Source organism: Ctenopharyngodon idella, chromosome 10, assembly GCF_019924925.1.
Source record: "Ctenopharyngodon idella isolate HZGC_01 chromosome 10, HZGC01, whole genome shotgun sequence".
Lineage (NCBI taxonomy): Eukaryota > Metazoa > Chordata > Actinopteri > Cypriniformes > Xenocyprididae > Ctenopharyngodon > Ctenopharyngodon idella.
This window is the reverse complement of record NC_067229.1, coordinates 24,010,855-24,030,129: the sequence shown is the minus strand read 5'-3', so window position 1 is coordinate 24,030,129 and position 19,275 is coordinate 24,010,855. Positions and strand designations below refer to the sequence as shown.

The 19,275-nt window shown below is 37.4% G+C and overlaps 1 protein-coding gene across 1 annotated transcript in view; it reads left to right on the top strand.

Annotated features, from left to right (window-relative positions):
* aldh7a1 (aldehyde dehydrogenase 7 family, member A1) overlaps positions 1-19,275 on the top strand; it is a 105,798-nt gene that overhangs the window by 18,479 nt on the left and 68,044 nt on the right. The window contains exons 2-9 of the mRNA XM_051908834.1: positions 4,938-4,991; positions 5,095-5,160; positions 14,538-14,618; positions 14,699-14,822; positions 14,917-15,049; positions 15,149-15,193; positions 18,347-18,424; positions 18,614-18,711. Of these exons, the coding sequence (XP_051764794.1) occupies positions 4,938-4,991; positions 5,095-5,160; positions 14,538-14,618; positions 14,699-14,822; positions 14,917-15,049; positions 15,149-15,193; positions 18,347-18,424; positions 18,614-18,711 (679 nt within the window). The remainder of the gene's footprint in view (positions 1-4,937; positions 4,992-5,094; positions 5,161-14,537; positions 14,619-14,698; positions 14,823-14,916; positions 15,050-15,148; positions 15,194-18,346; positions 18,425-18,613; positions 18,712-19,275) is intronic.

Here is a 19,275-nt window from a genome sequence, read left to right as displayed (position 1 = left end):
AGACCACGTTACGTAGTGCATGCGTGCACTCAATGGGTGTGTTTTTGTTTGTTTTTTGTAAAGTGAGGGACATACTCGATAATTTCAGATTGTTAAATCAACAATTACAATATCATAGACGATATCGCACACCCTAAAGCACTGGCCCGATCGGGCAAGTGACTGTTCCGTCTACTGTCCCGAGCGTTGTTCACACTGGCCCCGGGCCATCGGGCAGTCCTTATTGTCGAGCCTTGGTTCAGATAATCTTAAATACTGAAAGCACTCTTTGTTTATTGCTTGTAATATGTTTCTTTGCTCCCCTTTATTATTTGCTACTTGCTTGTATGTTTTGAAGTTTTTAAAATTCTTAACATACAATTGTTTTAATTTTTTTTTCTTTCTCCAATTATTTTAAAAAGTACTTATTACCTATGTAAGGATATGTAAATGTAAGGATTTTAAGATTTTCAAGTGGTAAACTAATTAATAATAAAAAAAAAAAAAATAAATAAATTGTAAAAACTTGATATAGTTTTACCATACGTTTTTCTAACTTAAAATATCTACAGAAGCTGGCATGGCATGAAAAACAAACACACACATGCATTTTCTTAACTGTTTTTTGTGCTGGTTTTCCATTGTTTTCTATGTAAAAATGCGCTAGATGGACATCTTTGACTGTTGCACTCGTGTCTCGCACAAGAGAGCTGTGTGTTTAGAAAGCCATGTAAAGTTAAAAGAAGTTCAACTTTCAAAAAAAAAATTTTCAAGACTTTGTAGGGCTTTTTCTTTTCCATTGTTCACTGGATAACTTAATTATCCAGTGAACATCAGTGAGACAATGGGAACATATGTATACAGTTGCAAGAAAAAGTATGTGAACCACTTGCAGAATCTGTGAAAATGTGCAAAATTTTAACAAAATAAGAGAGATCATACAAAATGCATGTTATTTTTTTTATTTAGTACTGTCCTGAGTAAGATATTTTACATAAAAGATGTTTACATATAATCCATAAGACAAAAAAAATAACTGAATTTATTAAAATGACCCAGTTCAAAAGTTTGTGAACCATTGATTATTAATACTGTGTGTGGTTACCTGGATGATCCACGACTGTTTTTTTTTTTTGTTTTGTGATGGTTGTTCATGAGTCCCTTGTTTATTCTAAGCAGTTAAGCTGAGCTCTGTTCTTCAGAAAAAATCTCCAGGTCCCAAAAATTCTTCAGTTTTCCACCATCTTTTGCATATTTGAACCCTTTACAACAGTGACTGAATGATTTTGAGATCCATCTTTTCACATGGAGAACAACTGAGGGACTCAAACACAACTAGTAAAAAAGGTTCAAACATTTACTGATGCTTCAGAAGGAAACACGATGCATTAAGAGTCGGGGGGTGAAAACTTTTGAACAGGATGAAGAGGTCAAAATTTTTCTTATTTCGCTTGAATATCATTTTTTTTTCATTTAGAACTGCCCTTCGGAAGCAACAGAAGATACTTGCATGTTTCCCGGAAGACAAATTAAATACAATTTAGCTTCAAATTCCAAATGTTTTCACCCCCCATCTATTAATGCATCATGTTTTTTTCTGGAGCATCAGTGAATGTTTGAACCTTTTTTAAAAGTTGTGTTTGAGTCCCTCAGTTGTCCTCAGTGTGAAAGGACGGATCTCAAAATCATTCAGTCACTGCTGTAAAGGGTTTAAATATGCAAAAAATGCTGGAAAACTGAAGAATCTGCAGGACCTGGAGATTTTTTCTGAAGAACAGAGCTCAGTTTAACTGCTCAGGACAAACAAGGGACTCATGAACAACCATCACAAAACAAAAAAACAGTCATAGATCATCCAGGTAACCACACACAGTATTAAGAATCAAGGGTTAGGGATTGTTAGGGATTGTAACTTACAGGGATTCAAACACAACTTTTAAAAAAGGTTCAAACATTCACTGATGCTCCAGAAAAAAACATGATGTATTAATAGATGGGGGGTGAAAACATTTGGAATTTGAAGATCAAGGTAAATTGTATTTAATTTGTCTTCCGGGAAACATGCAAGTATTTTCTGTTGCTTCCGAAGGGCAGTACTATATGGAAAAAAATATGATATTCAAGCGAAATAAGAAAAATTTGGACCTCTTCATCCTGTTCAAAAGTTTTCACCCCCCGACTCTTAATGCATCGTGTTTCCTTCTGAAGCACCAGTGAATGTTTGAACCTTTTTTAATAGTTGTGTTTGAGTCCCACAGTTGTCCTCCATGTGAAAAGATGGATCTCAAAATCATTCAGTCACTGTTGTAAAGGGTTCAAAAAAGAGTTTTTGGGACCTGGAGATTTTTTCTGAAGAGCAGAGCTCAGTTTAACTGCTCAGGACAAACAAGGGACTCATGAACAACCATCACGCAACAAAAAAACAGTCGTAGATCATCCAGGTAACCAAACACAGTATTAAGAATCAATGGTTCACAAACTTTTGAACTGGGTCATTTTAATAAATTCAGCTTCTTATGGATTATATGTAAGCATCTTTTATGTAAAATATCTTACTCAGGACAGTACTAAATAAAAAATAACATGCATTTTGTATGATCTCTCTTATTTTGTTAAAATTTTGCACATTTTCACAGATTCTGCAAGTGGTTCACATACTTTTTCTTGCCACTGTATATTGAATGCAGGAACCAGTACGGGCTGGAATTGAACCTAGGTCGCTGTTGCACAAGAGCACTCAGCTTACCTGTTGCGCCACCACTCAGACATGGACCACGCAAAACTGGGGTTACTTTGTGTTCTCTCTATACAGTTACAAGTACAGCTATAGGCGAACAGACATTATTAATGACAACTATTAATGACAGCACAAATTATATGGATTAAAAGACTGTGACTTGCCGAGAATAGTCTCAATATAGGCACATTAAGTGGTGCGTGAAAATAAACGTGAAATGGCCTGTAGCTATTTAACACGAACGTGCATTAAACTTTAAGCTGTTGAAGAAATAAAACTAGCAGACGCAACATTAAATATCAAGAATGTTTTGCTTCCATTTTACTTGACATGATCTGTCATTAACGCAACATGAAGCAATTGCATAAACCGGCATAACATTAGTATTATTCTTGTGCACGCACTAAAACACAGACAGTTCCGTTCCTTGGTGGAAAAATGTGAACGTGCAGAACTGCTTTTGTTTCAGTGTCATGCAGATGGAATAAAACCATCTGTAACATTTCTCTGCTAATTCTCTGCACGCTTTAACTCTCAATGCACCACAACTGCTCCTGACAAAAACGCAATGAAATGATTTGGTGGTTTGGCGGTCTCGCGTTACGCTGCGGATTTAAATGTGATGCGTAGGTTAAAATTATTTACTTTTCATGCAGTTAACATTTCTGAATTTATTTGACATTTTAACTTTCTGTGTCATTTTTGAAGACTGGTCAGGATCGGTTTAATAATTAGTTTAATTCATAATATTTAATACATAATACATACTCAAAATACATTTCCTGTAAACTTTTATCTAGGCCAATACTATTCTTATACTAAACAAGTAGAACTCAAATACAGTTCATTGAATTGTACATTTAATCATAACAGGTCAACATAGTATTCAACAAAAATAAATTACTGAAGTAGTAGGCTACTTAAATATTTTACAAATTAAATCATTTTATTTGCAAATTGCTCATTGTTACATTTGAGCTGTATAGGCAAAAGTTGGGTTTGAAAATTCTGCCCTTACAGCCAGTTAGCAGAAACAAACTAGATGTTTCAGTTCATACCTCACGTTTTCTTTGGTTTGCACGAAAAGAAAAACTCATCTAACAAATTATATAGCATCATCTAAAAATAATTATCATTCTCAGATATGAAATACATGGTGAGACTTGTGTCTTTAGCTACAGTTTCTAGACCCAGTTTCCTTCTGACAAATGTGCCAAAACTGCAACACAGATTCCCAGTAGTGTGCACTCCATCGAGTTTGGTTGTTAAGCAAAAGTACAGCTAAACCAATTGTTGGTGAGTGTGATGGCATTTGCTTTATGGTGTGTTCGAAACATTGCGGTCTATATTTGTCAACTTCTGGTTCAACCAATGTTAGGACGTTGGGGCAGGCCAATGGGGGTCAAGGTTTAGCGTCAACAGTTAGTGTTTTCAAATCATTTCAGGAAGAATGTATTTATGAGATAAAATGCACATGAACATCAGCACAACTCATAATTGTGAGTTTAGGTAACTCTGGATTTTCTTAAGAGTTTCTGAGTTAGGTGCATGATGGTGAGAAATCATGTCAGAGGTTATGGATGCAGAGTCTGCCCAAGTAAAAGACCTACCAAAATGTATTTAAAATGGGCCTACATTAATTTCACACTAACTACAAACCCATTAATATCCAGTAGTCAACATTTGAAGTGGATCAAAAAAGTTAATCAAAGTTGTCCTAAGAGCTAAGTTGTCCTAAGAAGAAGGTTTTGACTACTATATTTCCTGACATAAATATTTTATTTAAACTTTATTTGGAGTTCTTCTTTATTGCACAATACATATGTCTTAATATTAAGCCTAAGATGTGTTTAATATCACTATTAGTAAGGATAGTATGATCACTGTATAATTTGAATGGAAGATATATAAACCTAAAATATACTTGCAAAAATACTTGTTCCAGTTTAGCAGACTTTAAGTATGCCAATTTAGTATAATAAAAGTACAATTGCAGGGTATTTATATTAAGTACATAAATATGTAAATGTAATTGTAGTATACTTAGCATAAAATGTATTTCAAATACATTTTAGTATATTTATTTTTCACTAGGGTAATAAAATATAAAATGGCTTTTTATTCACAGAGTTGTCCTTTGTCAGTTGTTGCACTGGAAGAAAAGTTATTTTTATGTTCTTTGTTCATGATACTATCTAATGAATTATGTTGTTTCATACAGGTGGTAACTTCATACTGTCCAGCCAACAATGAGGCCATTGCCAGAGTGCGTCAGGTAACGTAAACTATTTTTTATTTTTTTCATAAAATGCAATTAATGAATAAACGCATATTAAGAGGCATGATTCCTTCACTGAATGAATTTTGTCTTTAAACAGGCAACCATAGCAGAATATGAGGAAACCGTACAGAAAGCACAAGATGCATGGAAAGTGTGGGCAGATGTAAGCTTTCATATTATTAAGGATTGAGTAAGGCTGGGTAATATCAGCTACTTGATGATATGGTAAACCACATAATGCAAACAACTGACAAAATGTATGTATGCCAGTAATTTCATTACAGGATTTCCATATACAATTTGTAACTTTCACAAAACCACTATCTATTGTAAGGAACCCCGCATTGGCCCAAAAACGGAATCCGAGGTTCCAGGGCTTCCGGTCGAACCTCCCGGTCAATCCAGCTCCGGAACCTCTCGCGGTCCTCCTGCTGGGCTTGAACAACGACTTGGAAGCACCTCTCTTGATCCTGTCTCAAGTCCAGCAGGGCCTGGTGTTGTTCTTGTTGCATGACCGCGAGGGAGGTGATAATCTCCGCAAATGGCGATCCGGAGGACGATTGCATGGCGGCGGCTTCCGTCTTCCTTCCCGGGTTTCGGCACCAGTGTAGCAAAGTTCAGTACTCAGGAAGGAAGAGGACAGGGTCGGCTTGACTACTGACTGCTTTTTATTTGCAATAATTCTCACAATTCAAAACAAAAAGGGGTGCAGACAGGCACAAAGCGGTCACAAATCATTCAGAAGTCTCTCACTCGTAGATCACCAGCGGGCAGCAGTCAGTAGTCCGTCTCTCTCTCTCCCACTCCTGTTTCTCCTGGTGTTATATACTCTCTCCACACCAATTACTGAAACAAGAGACAGGTGTTCGTCATTTGCATTTAACCCACTCACTCACCGTTCGTCTCCTGACTCTCTCTCCCGCTGCCGACTCCGCTGAACCACGCCCCCCTCGCCACACTTCAATTATTCGTTCACTGCGGTCCCGGTATCGCTTTAGAAAAGTCACTTCGGCCGACTGAATGCTCTTCTCGGACACAAACTCGTCAGTTCTGACCTTAAACATTGGATGCAGGGTAAATATCTACCTTTTAAGTCGGTCGCGCTCTGCTTACTCGTAACAAAAAGCATAGTTTTTATATATTTACGAAAACTGCAACTTATTTAAGGCAGCGATAGTCAGAAATCGGAATGGACTTAATTGATGTGCCCTATGCTCCATCTATTAAACCTTCCGTATGATCAATCCTGAACACAGATTTGCGGTAATACCTTCGCTTTAATCTACTAGAAGTAATGAATCAAAAATAATACAGAATAAACCAAATATAACATTTTATTTGTCAAGTAAAAATGTATCATGCCAATTACATTACAGTTAGACAATTAGAAGCCAATTCAGAAATAATAAATGCATAACATCAGTTACTCAAAGAAATATACACACAGTGATGTGTGAATGTCTTGCACGGGGGCTTCTGGCTACAGATGATCCCCCATGACTGCTTTGCACTTTACCTTATATACAGACCAGAACAAAAGGGTTGTAAATATTTATTACACCAACACCTGTTTTGGGGGGAGAAAGGAGGACAGAATTCTCCTTAGTTTTCAATCTTCTTCATAATACCAGTGACTGCTGTGAAATTGAGACCATTTTACCAATCGCACCGAGACATTTAAAATGATACAAACATGAAAGGAATAAACAATAGATACACCAGATACATTATACTTCTTGGAGAACTTTCAGTGACTTGTGTCAGGGGGAAAGGAAGGAGGGTGTGTGTGTGTGTGTGTGTGTGTTGGGGGGGCTGTTGCATCCTGTAGATGTGTGAGGGCAAGGCGTTGTCCTATGCTATTTCTTTGAGATCTTCTCTCCAGATGAGTTTTATTGCTTTATTGCAGGGTGCTTGATCTCAGTTTTTGTCTTAGCAGGAAAATCAAGTCTTTCACTATAAACATTTAACTTCTGTTGGGGAAAAAAAGTAAAGCAAAGTGTTTAACTCTTTGGTGCTCCTCATTTAGGGTCACACTCATACTCCTCGTGGTCACAAGTGACAAGGGGTGCAACTGATTGGAACACATGTGATTTGTGGATTAATTGCATTTAACCATTATATAGTGAAAGTTTACTTGTACCTTGTACGGTTACTTACAAGAGTAAATAATGAACTGGTTGTTTCAATAAGTACTGTACAGTGTTTCCTTTACTCTTTACTTTAAAAATTGTCTATAAAGGGTAATATTTTAGGTCTGAGATGTGGGGACGGTGAAGAGAGAGAGGGCAAACAGTTTGCAGTTCAGCTCAGTATTGCGTTCTAATCAGCCAATATTGTCTTAAATAGCCTCCACAGCACTTCATCTATTATAACATAAGATTTTGACTAAATGTTGATTTTGGTAAAATGTTGCAACAATATGTTAATTTTTTTTTTTGACATATATATTTATAAATGAGCATGTAAAGCAAATTAAAAAAAAAATTCTGTGCGGAGCATGCCCCCACCCCACGCAATGTTCTCACCTTTTGTCCCCTTTACCTGTTTGCATCCCTGCACATAACAGAGCGCTATTTTTCGAGTCCTTGAGCTTGAACAGACACATACACACAAAATGATCTCAAAATCCCCGTCTCGACAAGCATTCTTGTATATAGTTGGTTATAAAGTCTTAAGTCAACCTAAACAGTTGAGATAACTTGAGAAAGAAATTGGATATGTTTGATCATATTGGTTCTGTGCATTTGTACATTGGTTCCGTGCATTTATTGACAGCAATGCTATGCAATGCAACTGCTATGTCATAAATTGTCAAACAAAACAACTGTAACAATGATTATATCTATATTTAATTTATACAGGTAACACTATGCGTGCAGTGTAATTACAATTATATTTATATTATTACATTTCTGTACTTGAATACTAGGCTACTGTTAGACCTAACTATTTGTAACTGTTCTATAGTATTTATCTGTTTTGTATATTCTTATTTTTACTGTCTGTCCATTAGTTAGGAGTTTTTGCTGTGGTATCAAAGTACTTAAAGAGTTCCTTAAAGTGTCATGAACCCCCCCCCACCCCCCGTTTTAGCCTTGTCGTTCACACCTCTGAGCTGAAAAAGTCTGAGAAAATGGGCGTAAAGCTTTGGAAAAGTGGGAGTGTGGGGGGGGGAAGAGGGAAGAGAACAACCAATAAAACACAGACCTACAACACACTCATTATACAGAATAATGAATAATACTCACGGCTCGCATGTCGAACGCAGAGCAGGCAGAGGTGAATGAGCAGCACTTTTGTGACATTTGAATTCTCCGCTGTAATGCGATCACATGCAAGCATATTTTCCATTTGTGCTGGTGGACAACAGCAAAACAAACCGCCTGCACCAAAACTTCAGCTCTGGTCGCGTCGCAGGGAAATGCGTTTTTGTATTGTAGCACTGAGAAAACGAGCACCTATACGACACGTCTCTGAATGACAACAATAGGCAATGACACAGAAGCAACAGAAGTTATACTTCCTCATGCATAATACCGCAGTTATAATCTTGCGCAGGGATTGGACTGAACGAGCTCTTTCTCATGAATAAATGCAGAGAAGCCTCAGAACCCGGTGACGTAGATTCGCCCCTGCAAGCCTATTTACACACTCCGAGGCCCGAAGCTACGTCACAAATCTGAAGTAGATTCGAGCCTCGGAGTGTGTAAATAGGTTTGCGGGGGCGAATCTACGTCACTTTGCTTTTCAAACCGGAAGTACAAAATTGCTCTGAAAAATGCAAAAATAACCAATTTCCACTTCTTGATAAACTTCATGAGTGCTATTAGTTTTCAGTGACATGCAACCTGTACATATGTTCACATTTAAAAAAATGTGTTCTGGGGTTTCACCCTTTAAGTTATAAATGGGAAGCAAAGTTACATTTTTCTTAAAAAAAAAAAAAAAAAAAAAAAACATTTTTATTTGTATATTTTTTTTTTTTTTTTTTTTTTTTTTTTTTTTTACTGATCCGAAAAATTATCTGATCCGTGACTCGAAAACCATAATATGATCCGAACCGTGAGTTTTGTGATCCGTTACACTACAACAAGTGACTGAACACCTTGTTACTTTTTTTTTTCTTTTGATTAAATCAATATTTTAGTTAGGGCTGCACAATTAATCAAATTTTAATCGTGATTACGGATGCCACGATTTCGTAATCATTCAATGGCGCGATTACAAAAAAATATCCACTTACATTATTCTGTGTGCTTAAGAGGTGTGTTTAGAGCATGTTACGTTGTGAGAGGCGAATCATGACTACTTCAGAGTGTAAAAGGTCTAACCTAGCAAAAAAGGAACTACCAGTGATGCAAGTGTACACTGATTGGTCGAACGAACGCGAAACACAAGCACCCGCCATTTTTAAAAAGCTGTGTACACAGCCTGTTCATGGATTTCATGTGATGTCACACAGTGGTACTGTCGCCATTTGTAGCACTGAATTGCAACATGCCGTCTATCTGCTCTGCTGTTGGCTGTGATGACAGCAAATCACAAAGAAATGGATTAACATTTTACAATATCCCCACAAACCCTGAGTGTCCTCAGTAATAGATTGCTGCTATCGTAGGGTTGCCACAATGCCACCCGTCCCGTAAAATATGGGATTTAACCCTCTGAGCCCGGTGAACGTGCCGGCACGTTCTCTGGATTTTTTTCCTCATGACAGCAAAAACTACTTAAACTCCGTCATTTTTGGCCATACAGATTAATGTAAGATATCATTATAAAATATAAAGGGTCTACTTTTATTTGTATACACTCACAATAACAACAAAACCTTGTGTTTTTGTTAAATAAAGAAAATAAACAGGGTGCACTTTCAGCTCTGTCTTCGCGAGAAACTTTCTGAAACGTGTTTGAATAATGAACTGAAACTCAATGGTGTAAAATGGTGTATAACTCTTAATTGTATGTGCAAAATTGATGGAGTATTTTGAGTCTCTTTCATACTGATAAGAAAAAAAGCAAGGTGGTATCGCCGGCGCGACCAGCCGACCTCTGAGTGTTAACTAGGCCTAGGTCTTTTTGAATTCGTTATGGACCAAGCGTGTTCATATTATTAACGTCTTGACGCTGTTTTATTTTCCATCCCATCACACGGGGAATATAAACACTGAACTCTGTGTAAATCTGCAATAATTGATAAGTTTAACTGTCCCCAGACTTTATGAAGGTCTGTGTTAAAAATGTTTAGGCCAACCATCTGTTCCTGTCAATTCCTGGACTCTATTTCCCATTATCCTCCCTGCCAATCACATGCACACTCCACAATAATCACCTGAATATTGACTGCTCCCATTCGGACTACGTTTCCCATAGGCCCTCATTCCTGGGACTGATTACGCACACACCTGCACCTCATCACACCCACACTATTTAAGCCACACACACACACTCACCGCGAAGTCTTGATTTGCCCCGGTGATCATTACTAAGCGTTTTCTTGTGGACTGTTTCCTTGTTACCGTTGGATTGTTTATTCGTTGTGATTCTCTGCTGCCTGCCCTGAACCTTGCCTGTGTACTGGACTGTGTTTGTTTGCTGCCTGCCCTGATCTCCGCCTGTGACCCGATACTGTTTGTCTGCCTCCTGCCTCGACCATTGCCTGTCCCGTTTATGTCTTTGCCTTTGCCCCTGTCTGCCTTGGTGACTATTCTCAATAAAGCTGCAAATGGATCCCCGCTCTGCCGTCCCTTCGTTACATTAATAAAAAGCGATCAACAATTTCTGAATTCATGGACACTTTATTTTATTTTTCGGCATGTTATGTGCAAAACTCCCGTGTATGGGAATAAATGTTTCAATGTGCATGCTTGACCTGTTGAAATACATCAGTAAATTATTAAATGCTGTTTCAAACTAGTGATCGACCGATTTTTTTTTATTTATTTTTTTTAATTTTTTTTTTAGAACCGATACTGATAATTTGTGTTTATGTGCCCGATAACCGATATGCAGAACCAATATTTATTTACTGTTATACTTCTGTTTTTGACACGATTACAACACCACTGAACTGAACAAACCATTTTATTTATAACAATCACTCCCTCTTTGTATAGAAAACAAAACAAATCTTATTTATACACCAATAAATAGAGGGGTCTGAAAGTGCAAAAAATAAAAAAGTGCACTGTTACTAAACTGTTTTTGTTGAAAATTAGTAGTCTTTCATGTTAATTTTAATCTTCATATTACAAAAATAATTTTATTTATAAAAAGCATCAGCAGCAACACTAATGTTAACAATAAGCAAAATAAATGTAGAATGTCTAATGTTTTCAAATGGAGAAAATAAATTAAAGACAGGAGTCATATCAACTTTGCAGAAATGTAATACTTCATTTTATACCTTGGTCTGTTTAAATACTCGATTCTGATTGGCTGGAAGGTGTGCAGTAAAACCGTTTAATGCACAGGTAGTTCCAGTCAGTTTGATTACAGATCGAAATTAATCTGCCACTATAAACATTGGTAACCATAGTAACACAGTTACACTTGCAAACAGAGTGAGAGACATATGAAAATGTTTATTTATGTAGGCTAAATGGATGATTTTTGCATATCGTTTAATTTGTACGGTAAATATGGCAATTTTGAGAAATGGGCCCAGGCACAAGACGAAAAAGAAGACTTCGAGGAGACGTTGAATGACAAAAAGCGGCACAAAGAATTAACACCGACAGATCTAGATAAGATAGAAGACGACAAAGATGAGGTCAATACGAAAAAGACAACTAAATGGGCAGTTAACACTTTCAGTGACTTTTTGCGCCAAAGACAGAACAATTGTGATGTCGAGACCTACTCTGCTTCTCTTTTAAATGAGACTTTGTGGGAGTTTTATGCCTCTGTTCAGTCTACCGCTGGACGTGAATACAGCGTTGCAAGTTTGATGTGTCTCAGAGCAGGTATTAACTGTCACATTACAAAATACAACATCATAAGTGATAAAGACTTCAAGTCAACATAAAATAACCAAGGTATAAGCGGGATAATCCACGGCTAGCCATGCATTAAAGGATTTTAATGCACGACGTAGAGGCGAAGAACCACCCGACGCAAAGCGGAGTATCCCTTACTTAAACTACAGTTTTAGTAGATTTATAAGCTGTTTAATAGGCTAAAGAGTGAAGAATAATTCACTGGATAATGTTAAATAACTGAATAATATTCTCTGGAATATTGGAATATAACAAACAAAACATTGTATTTTATTGCATTTCTCAACTGGTATGTTATCAGAATTATTAATAATGTTTTTGTCGTTCTAGATTATGAAACATCTGCTGACAAAGTGCTGTTTATCTATGCATTTACACAGAACTATACTCAATCTGCGATCGCTCGCGGAAATAATTTCCATAGAGTTGTTTACTTGGGTGTTTATTAGCTAATTAATGGTTTATGGGTAAAAATGGGTAAAAGTTTATATAATTACGGTCTTTTAAACAAGTGAATCTTGTTAAAAGTTACATGCGGTGGCCGTGGAGCATTTCCTGAGCATCAACCCGCTGAGTGAACAGCAAAATGCAGACGACTTCACGAGACCAATGATGAGCACAGACAACAGAGAGAGAATTAAATTCAGTGCTTTTATTTCCAAAATGTGCTCATTCATGGCTGTATTATTTAATTCATGCGAAGTTACATCTTCATTGTGACAGGACTTGACGGATTATCTTACGTGACTCCATGAGCTTGTCTCTATTTCTTAGAGACAAGCTGCATAAACTAGCTACATTTCAGGCATTTATGTAACACATCTAATTTGTGCATTAATGGCTGCTATGTTAAATAAAGTTTACTAATTACATCAAAGCAGGTAAGTATACTTTACCTGTGCATGCCATTGTCTCATCTCCCCTCAGATGCTCTGTAATGGCGATCCTGCACGCAATTCTCAAAACACCCACAAGATGGCGGCGTTTATCTGTAAATCCAATATTACAAAACCAATATCCGATTATGGTAAAATGCTTAAATATCGGGGGAAATATTGGTAAATTTAGAGTTTAGAACGGAGTTATATTTGGTGCTTTATTGGCCTTGAACGGTTAAATATACATATGTGTATCGTGTATGTATCAAAATGCCCATCTTTGCAAGTATCCTTGTGTAAACAGTCATTTAAACGCACTTGTTACAGTATAATGGACCCGGGCAGCTGCAAAGTTACGATGCTCAAAGTTCAAAGCAAAGGGAGATATTTTCTTTTAAAGAATTATCTGTTTAAGGATTACAACAAACGGCTGGTAGGGACTACAGCGAGCTTCTTCCCTGGTTGGTGACATCACTAACCCTAAAATTTACATAAACCCTGCCCCCGAGAACACACAGCAAAGGGGTGAGGCCATGTTATTTCAATACAGTACATAACACAAATGCAATAACATCTCATAAAAGCAAGATGCAAACATAAGTTATAAACGTAATTAAACTAAGCTATACCTGTTCTATCTTCATGCAGCATATATTCTCTGGCTCTGTAGGATCTTACAACAGTTCCCACACGAGCGATTTATAGATTATCATGACAGAATATGCTAATCAATGATTTTAAGATATCCCAGCTACATAAATTAAGGAACTAACCACTCAGAAAGGTCCTGTTGCATTCTACATGTTGTTACTTCTTGAGTCTCTCCATCATTGTCCGTCTTCGGTTTGAACATAAAAGGCTGAACAGTTTATGACATTTTCAGTGAGTCTTCGTGAGGTATTCTGCACTGCTAACACTATGTGCTAACACAAGCTCTTGAAACCTCGCCCTCTGCTTAGGAGCAGCAGTTCATTTGCATTTAAAGGGACACACACAAAAACGGAGCGTTTTTGCTCACCCTCAAAAAGTGACAAATTTAACATGCTATAAAAAATTATCTTGGGGGTATTTTGAGCTAAAACTTCACATACACACTCTGGGGACATCAGAGACTTATTTTACATCTTGTAAAAATGGCATTATACCACCCCTTTAAAGTTGTTGGTGTTGTTTTCACCAAATCTAACATTTCTAGCGTAATTTTTGTCTCGTGTCTCGTGTTTTTGTCACCTTTTTCACCCCTGATGAGTTTGCACCCCTGACACCTTTATATATAACATTAGTTATCTGATCATTTCCTGATGTGCACTCTTCAAAACTTTGTAAGAACAGTGCTAATGCGTTTCCATGACCACATATGCCATGTTCTCCAGCAGAAACTAAGGAGTGTTAAATGTTCTCTTTATACCTTAAACTGTGAAGTAGATAACAATGTTTGCGTTTGTGTTTCCAAATACTGCTTTCTGCAAAAACCCTGAAATATGCTGTTTTCATAAGAGCATGTAAAACATCTTCAGATTATCTTCAGGTCATCTTGCTATCTCAATATGTGTATCAGTGTTAGAATAGGCCGTTAAAACCTATATCTGTGGACCACTTTTATCAAGAATTAAGTATCTCATGTGTATATATAAACAACTGAACCATTGTCCACGTATGCCATTCAGGTTCCTGCTCCAAAAAGAGGTGAAATCGTTCGACAGATTGGAGAGGCTTTAAGAAGGAAGATCAAAGCTCTCGGCAGCTTGGTAAGATTGCATTAAAATGACTGTAACGATCCACATAAATGAATGATGGCACAGCATTGTGATGAGTGTGTTGTGTGCAGGTGTCTCTGGAAATGGGCAAGATCTTTGTGGAGGGTGTTGGTGAGGTGCAGGAGTATGTGGACGTGTGTGACTATGCTGTAGGGCTGTCACGTATGATCGGCGGACCAATTTTACCTTCTGAAAGTAAGTTCACTTCACATTATTCATGCATATAAACAGGGCTGTGGTTGTATTAAAATAAATTCAGACACTGAGTGTTTTTTACTTGTGGTTTGAGGGCCGGGTCATGCACTGATCGAGCAGTGGAATCCTGTTGGCTTGGTAGGAATCATCACTGCCTTTAACTTTCCTGTGGCTGTATATGGCTGGAACAACGCCATCGCTCTCATCTGCGGCAACGTCTGTCTTTGGTTAGACCTTGTGTTTCTCATCGGGTGTCAACTGGATGCAGGATGTATAATAATTGCATTTAATGTGCAGGTAATGACTTAAAATTCTTTTCTTCACAGGAAAGGAGCTCCGACAACACCCCTCACAAGCGTTGCCATTACAAAGTACGTCATTTACATGTATTTGTCCCTCCCCTCCCCAAATTCTTATTTCACATGTATTTCAGAGTGAAACGTCTTATTAAAAAAAAAAGGTGGGACTTGATTTTATCCACTGGTAAGGATTGACTGGATTGTGAGACGTTTGGCATTCTGAAATGGAGGCAGATCTAAAAGCAACTGGCTGAAATGCAGCACAGCATTGCATACGTCAGCATATCACATGAAGAGCAAGTTCAGGCATTTTGAATAAAGTTTAAATAAAGTCAAAAAAATTTTAATTGTTTGTAATAAGACAATTATGTTTTCTTGCTGCCCCTCAAAGAGAAAGTGTTTGAGTGTGCTTAAAGGTGATGTAAAATTAGGGGTGGCAAGTAAGTATAATTTATTACATAAATTAATTACATGATGTAGTGATTGATTAATCGAATTAATCGCAAATTAATTGCACATCAAATTTGGCTGAGAAATTACCCACAAAAGATCATTTAAAGTCATTGTTGTGTAAAGCATCAAATAGACATTACAAAAAATAACTTGAGCAAAACGGCTGATTAATTTAAGAGTGAAGTAAATGGTTCTCTTTGTGAATGGTCCATTGAATCAGGCTGAAGCGGCGCTGCATAGACCGATCAGTGTATGACATCAAAGTACCACGAGAGCGATTAGAGAGTCAGAGGGCTTTGTATGCTTTTAAATCGCTCTCGCGGTACTTTGATGTCATACAACGACCGGTCTGTGCAGTGCCGCTTCAAGTCCAACAAGCCTAATGGTTCACCCGATTCGTTCATTGCGCTAATTCAGAAATGAAATGCCGCTGTGTGTTGCTTGGAGACAAACAGTTCTGCTTTGTCTTTATATTTTCATTGGCAAAATTGAGCAAAACAGACAATAATGTGTCTAAAATAACACAATATTAACTTCTTATTTATTGAACTGCTGTATAAATTCAGTATCACATTTGCACTTGTGCTGTTCTGGACAGAAAAACAACACTCGTGTGATATAGCTTAACTGTATCATATGATGTAAATATGAGACAACTCAAACTGGGGCATTTTTGGCCCCATATCTTGAATTTTACAGACATTCTAACTACATTCTCTAGGCTCCATCACGCAGTAAGTTGTTGCCCTGCAACGGATCTGAGCAGTCACCTCAGATCTGTCAATCTCTTCACAGCTCAACCTGTAGCGAGAGTTTGGGTCATGGCTTAGGGGTGCAACTGATCACAAAACTCATGGTTCGAATTAGAGGTCGACCAATTGATCGGCCAGCCGATATATCGGGCCGATTTTTGGCTTTTTTTTTTTATTAATCGGCATCGGCTGATTGTGCTGCAAATTAGGCCGATTAATAGGAAGGCGCGATTGCCATTCCACCGGCATAAAGGACCAGTTATACTTCATTTTCCGTGTTCCACTGCATCTCTCACACAGTTGAGCACGCGAGCCTTTCAAAGTATACTCCTTTGTCCGTGAGCGCGGAAAAACGGATTTAGTGGACTGCTGTTTTGAAGCTCTCAAGTCACTCACACATACCCTGTTGTACACGTGGATTGTCCTGCACGCTGATGGGGTGTGCGAGCCTTTAACCAGCTGTAGTTTAGGCTACAGGTAGGTGTGGGTACCAAAACCTGGTAACGAGCCCAGCGGCTAAATTATTATACAAGCCTGCGTTGTATAGATAAACTCTGACGTTATCAATTCTGTTTCTGTACGTTACTGGAGAATTTCTCTCCCTCTGAGGCTGCGTGTGAGACCAACAGAGTGTGAGCAACTCACACTCTGCAGCCCTGCCTTGTTGACACACAGCTTCAACTAACCTCTACCTCTAGTCGACCTCTAGTTCGAATCATATTATGGTTTTTGAGCAGATTGGATAATTTTTCAAATAAAAGAACCCTCTGCTTTCCATTTGTTACTTAAAGAACACTTTAAGTACTTATTCGGTACCACACAAAAATTTAGCTTAACTAATAAAGTTCAAACATTATTAAAGCAAGTGAACAGTCAGTAATAAAATAAGAATTAGTATTAAAATACAGAAATGTAATAAGTATAAAATAACACTGCATAGTGTTCACTGTATAAATTAAATGTAGATTTAATCTTCATTAAAGCTGTTTTGTTGTTTGATTAATATTAATGACAGACAGCAGCAGGTAGGCTATATTAAGCTGCTGTCACTTTACGACCAAATGAACGGATCCAAAATAATGATACACAACTTATTTCCTTCTCAACTGTTTATGTTCACTTAAGACATAACCAACGTTTTACAAGAATACTTGCCGAGATGGGTATTTTGAGATTTTGTGTATGTGTCTGTTCAAGAATCTTTGTGTGTGCTCACAGTAAACAGTGCACGGGTACCGATTTGAGTTCTCTTTCACCTCTTCTTGCGCTTAAATGGTTTAAAATTGCTTGACTGTTTAAATTGGCATGACTTAGAAACACATGCAAATTATAAAATTTCACTCTATGATCAAACTTTACAACTAATCCAGGCAAAACATCATTACATGTTCAATGTGTTAACGGACATAAAGTTTTTACTATGCTGTAGAGAAATGATGGTTATAATATCACATATAAAATGTAAGAGAGGTTTAAAATAAAAAGTTACTACTGTGAAACGTAAAGTTGTGCTTGCTAAAGTGATTCAGGCTGATCAGCATGTTCTTCTTGACTATCATTGCCGATCTTGGGCTTGAAATATGGCAAAAATGTATGCCATAGTTGGTGTAATTACAGTAGTATTTAAAGCGCCTCAAAAAGCCATCAGTCATGGTAAGGGGCATTGCATTTCCGACACACGCTCTAAATGGTAGGCCAATCATAACAGACTGATGCCGGCTGACCAATCAGAGCAGACAAAAAAAAAAAAGAGCATTAGAAGAGCAGTAGACCCCCTAATCAAAATTATGAACCTGTAAATGAGCATAATAGGGGCACTTTAAAATAAGCAGAAACTGTTATATATTCAATAATGTGTGATACATTTAAAAAATACTGATAACAGATAATGTATTGTGTGTCCCTAATTTTGATGAATTCTTAGCTTGTGGTTTTGAGTTTCAGCTCTTGGGTTTGTAGTGTTTTCTCTCTTATATCCGGACCCTGTTTTTTATTTATTTATTTTCATGTTCTTGTGTAGGATTGTAGCTGAGGTGTTGGAGCACAACCATCTTCCTGGTGCGATTTGTTCTATGACGTGCGGTGGCGCTGACATTGGGTATGTGACAAATACATTAAACTGAAAGAAAGCACTAAAGCACATTTGTACTCTTATAAGTTTAGCACTTCACAGTCACATATGTCCAGTTGATACATCATGAACATTTAGACAGTTATTCTGATACCATACTCTTACTGTACAGAGAAAGGCATTTAGTCGTGTGTGTGTGTGTGTGTGTTTAAACAGCACAGCCATGGCAAAAGATGAGCGAGTGGGTCTACTGTCCTTCACAGGCAGCACTCATGTGGGCAAAAAGGTGGCCATGATGGTACAAGAGCGGTTCGGTGAGTTTTATTCTTTTTATATCACATATCAAATCATACAATATTATACACTCACATGGAACAGGATAGGCAAAGGACCTAGAGCCCGGACTGAGGCACAGCTGCGGAAAATGTTGGAGCGCTGCCCGCAAGGCTATTGCTCCGAGACATGCATTTAGCTTTGACAGCAAATCCATCTTTCATCACTGAAAATTACTGTAATATAGGATCAAGTTTTGTGTTGCTAATTTGGAGTTACACTGTGGGGCTTCTGTTAGAATGCAGTTTTTTTTTTTTTTTTTTTTTGGTTCTCCATCTGCACTCTCTTTTATTCCTAGTTGCTTATAGGGGTGAAAATCTTTTGGTACCTCACGATTAGATTCAAATCGATTCTTGAGGTCATGATTTTAAATTAAATTTTGATTCCATATATGCATAGATTTGATTCTAGTTTACTGTTTTGTTACTTTTCCTATTTGACTGCGGTAGACAATTTAATAGGTCTTGAAGAAAAAAATTCCCACTGAATTAAATGTGAACCTTGAAATTTATTTAGTTTTTTTTTTTCTCATGTTAGTCAACCCA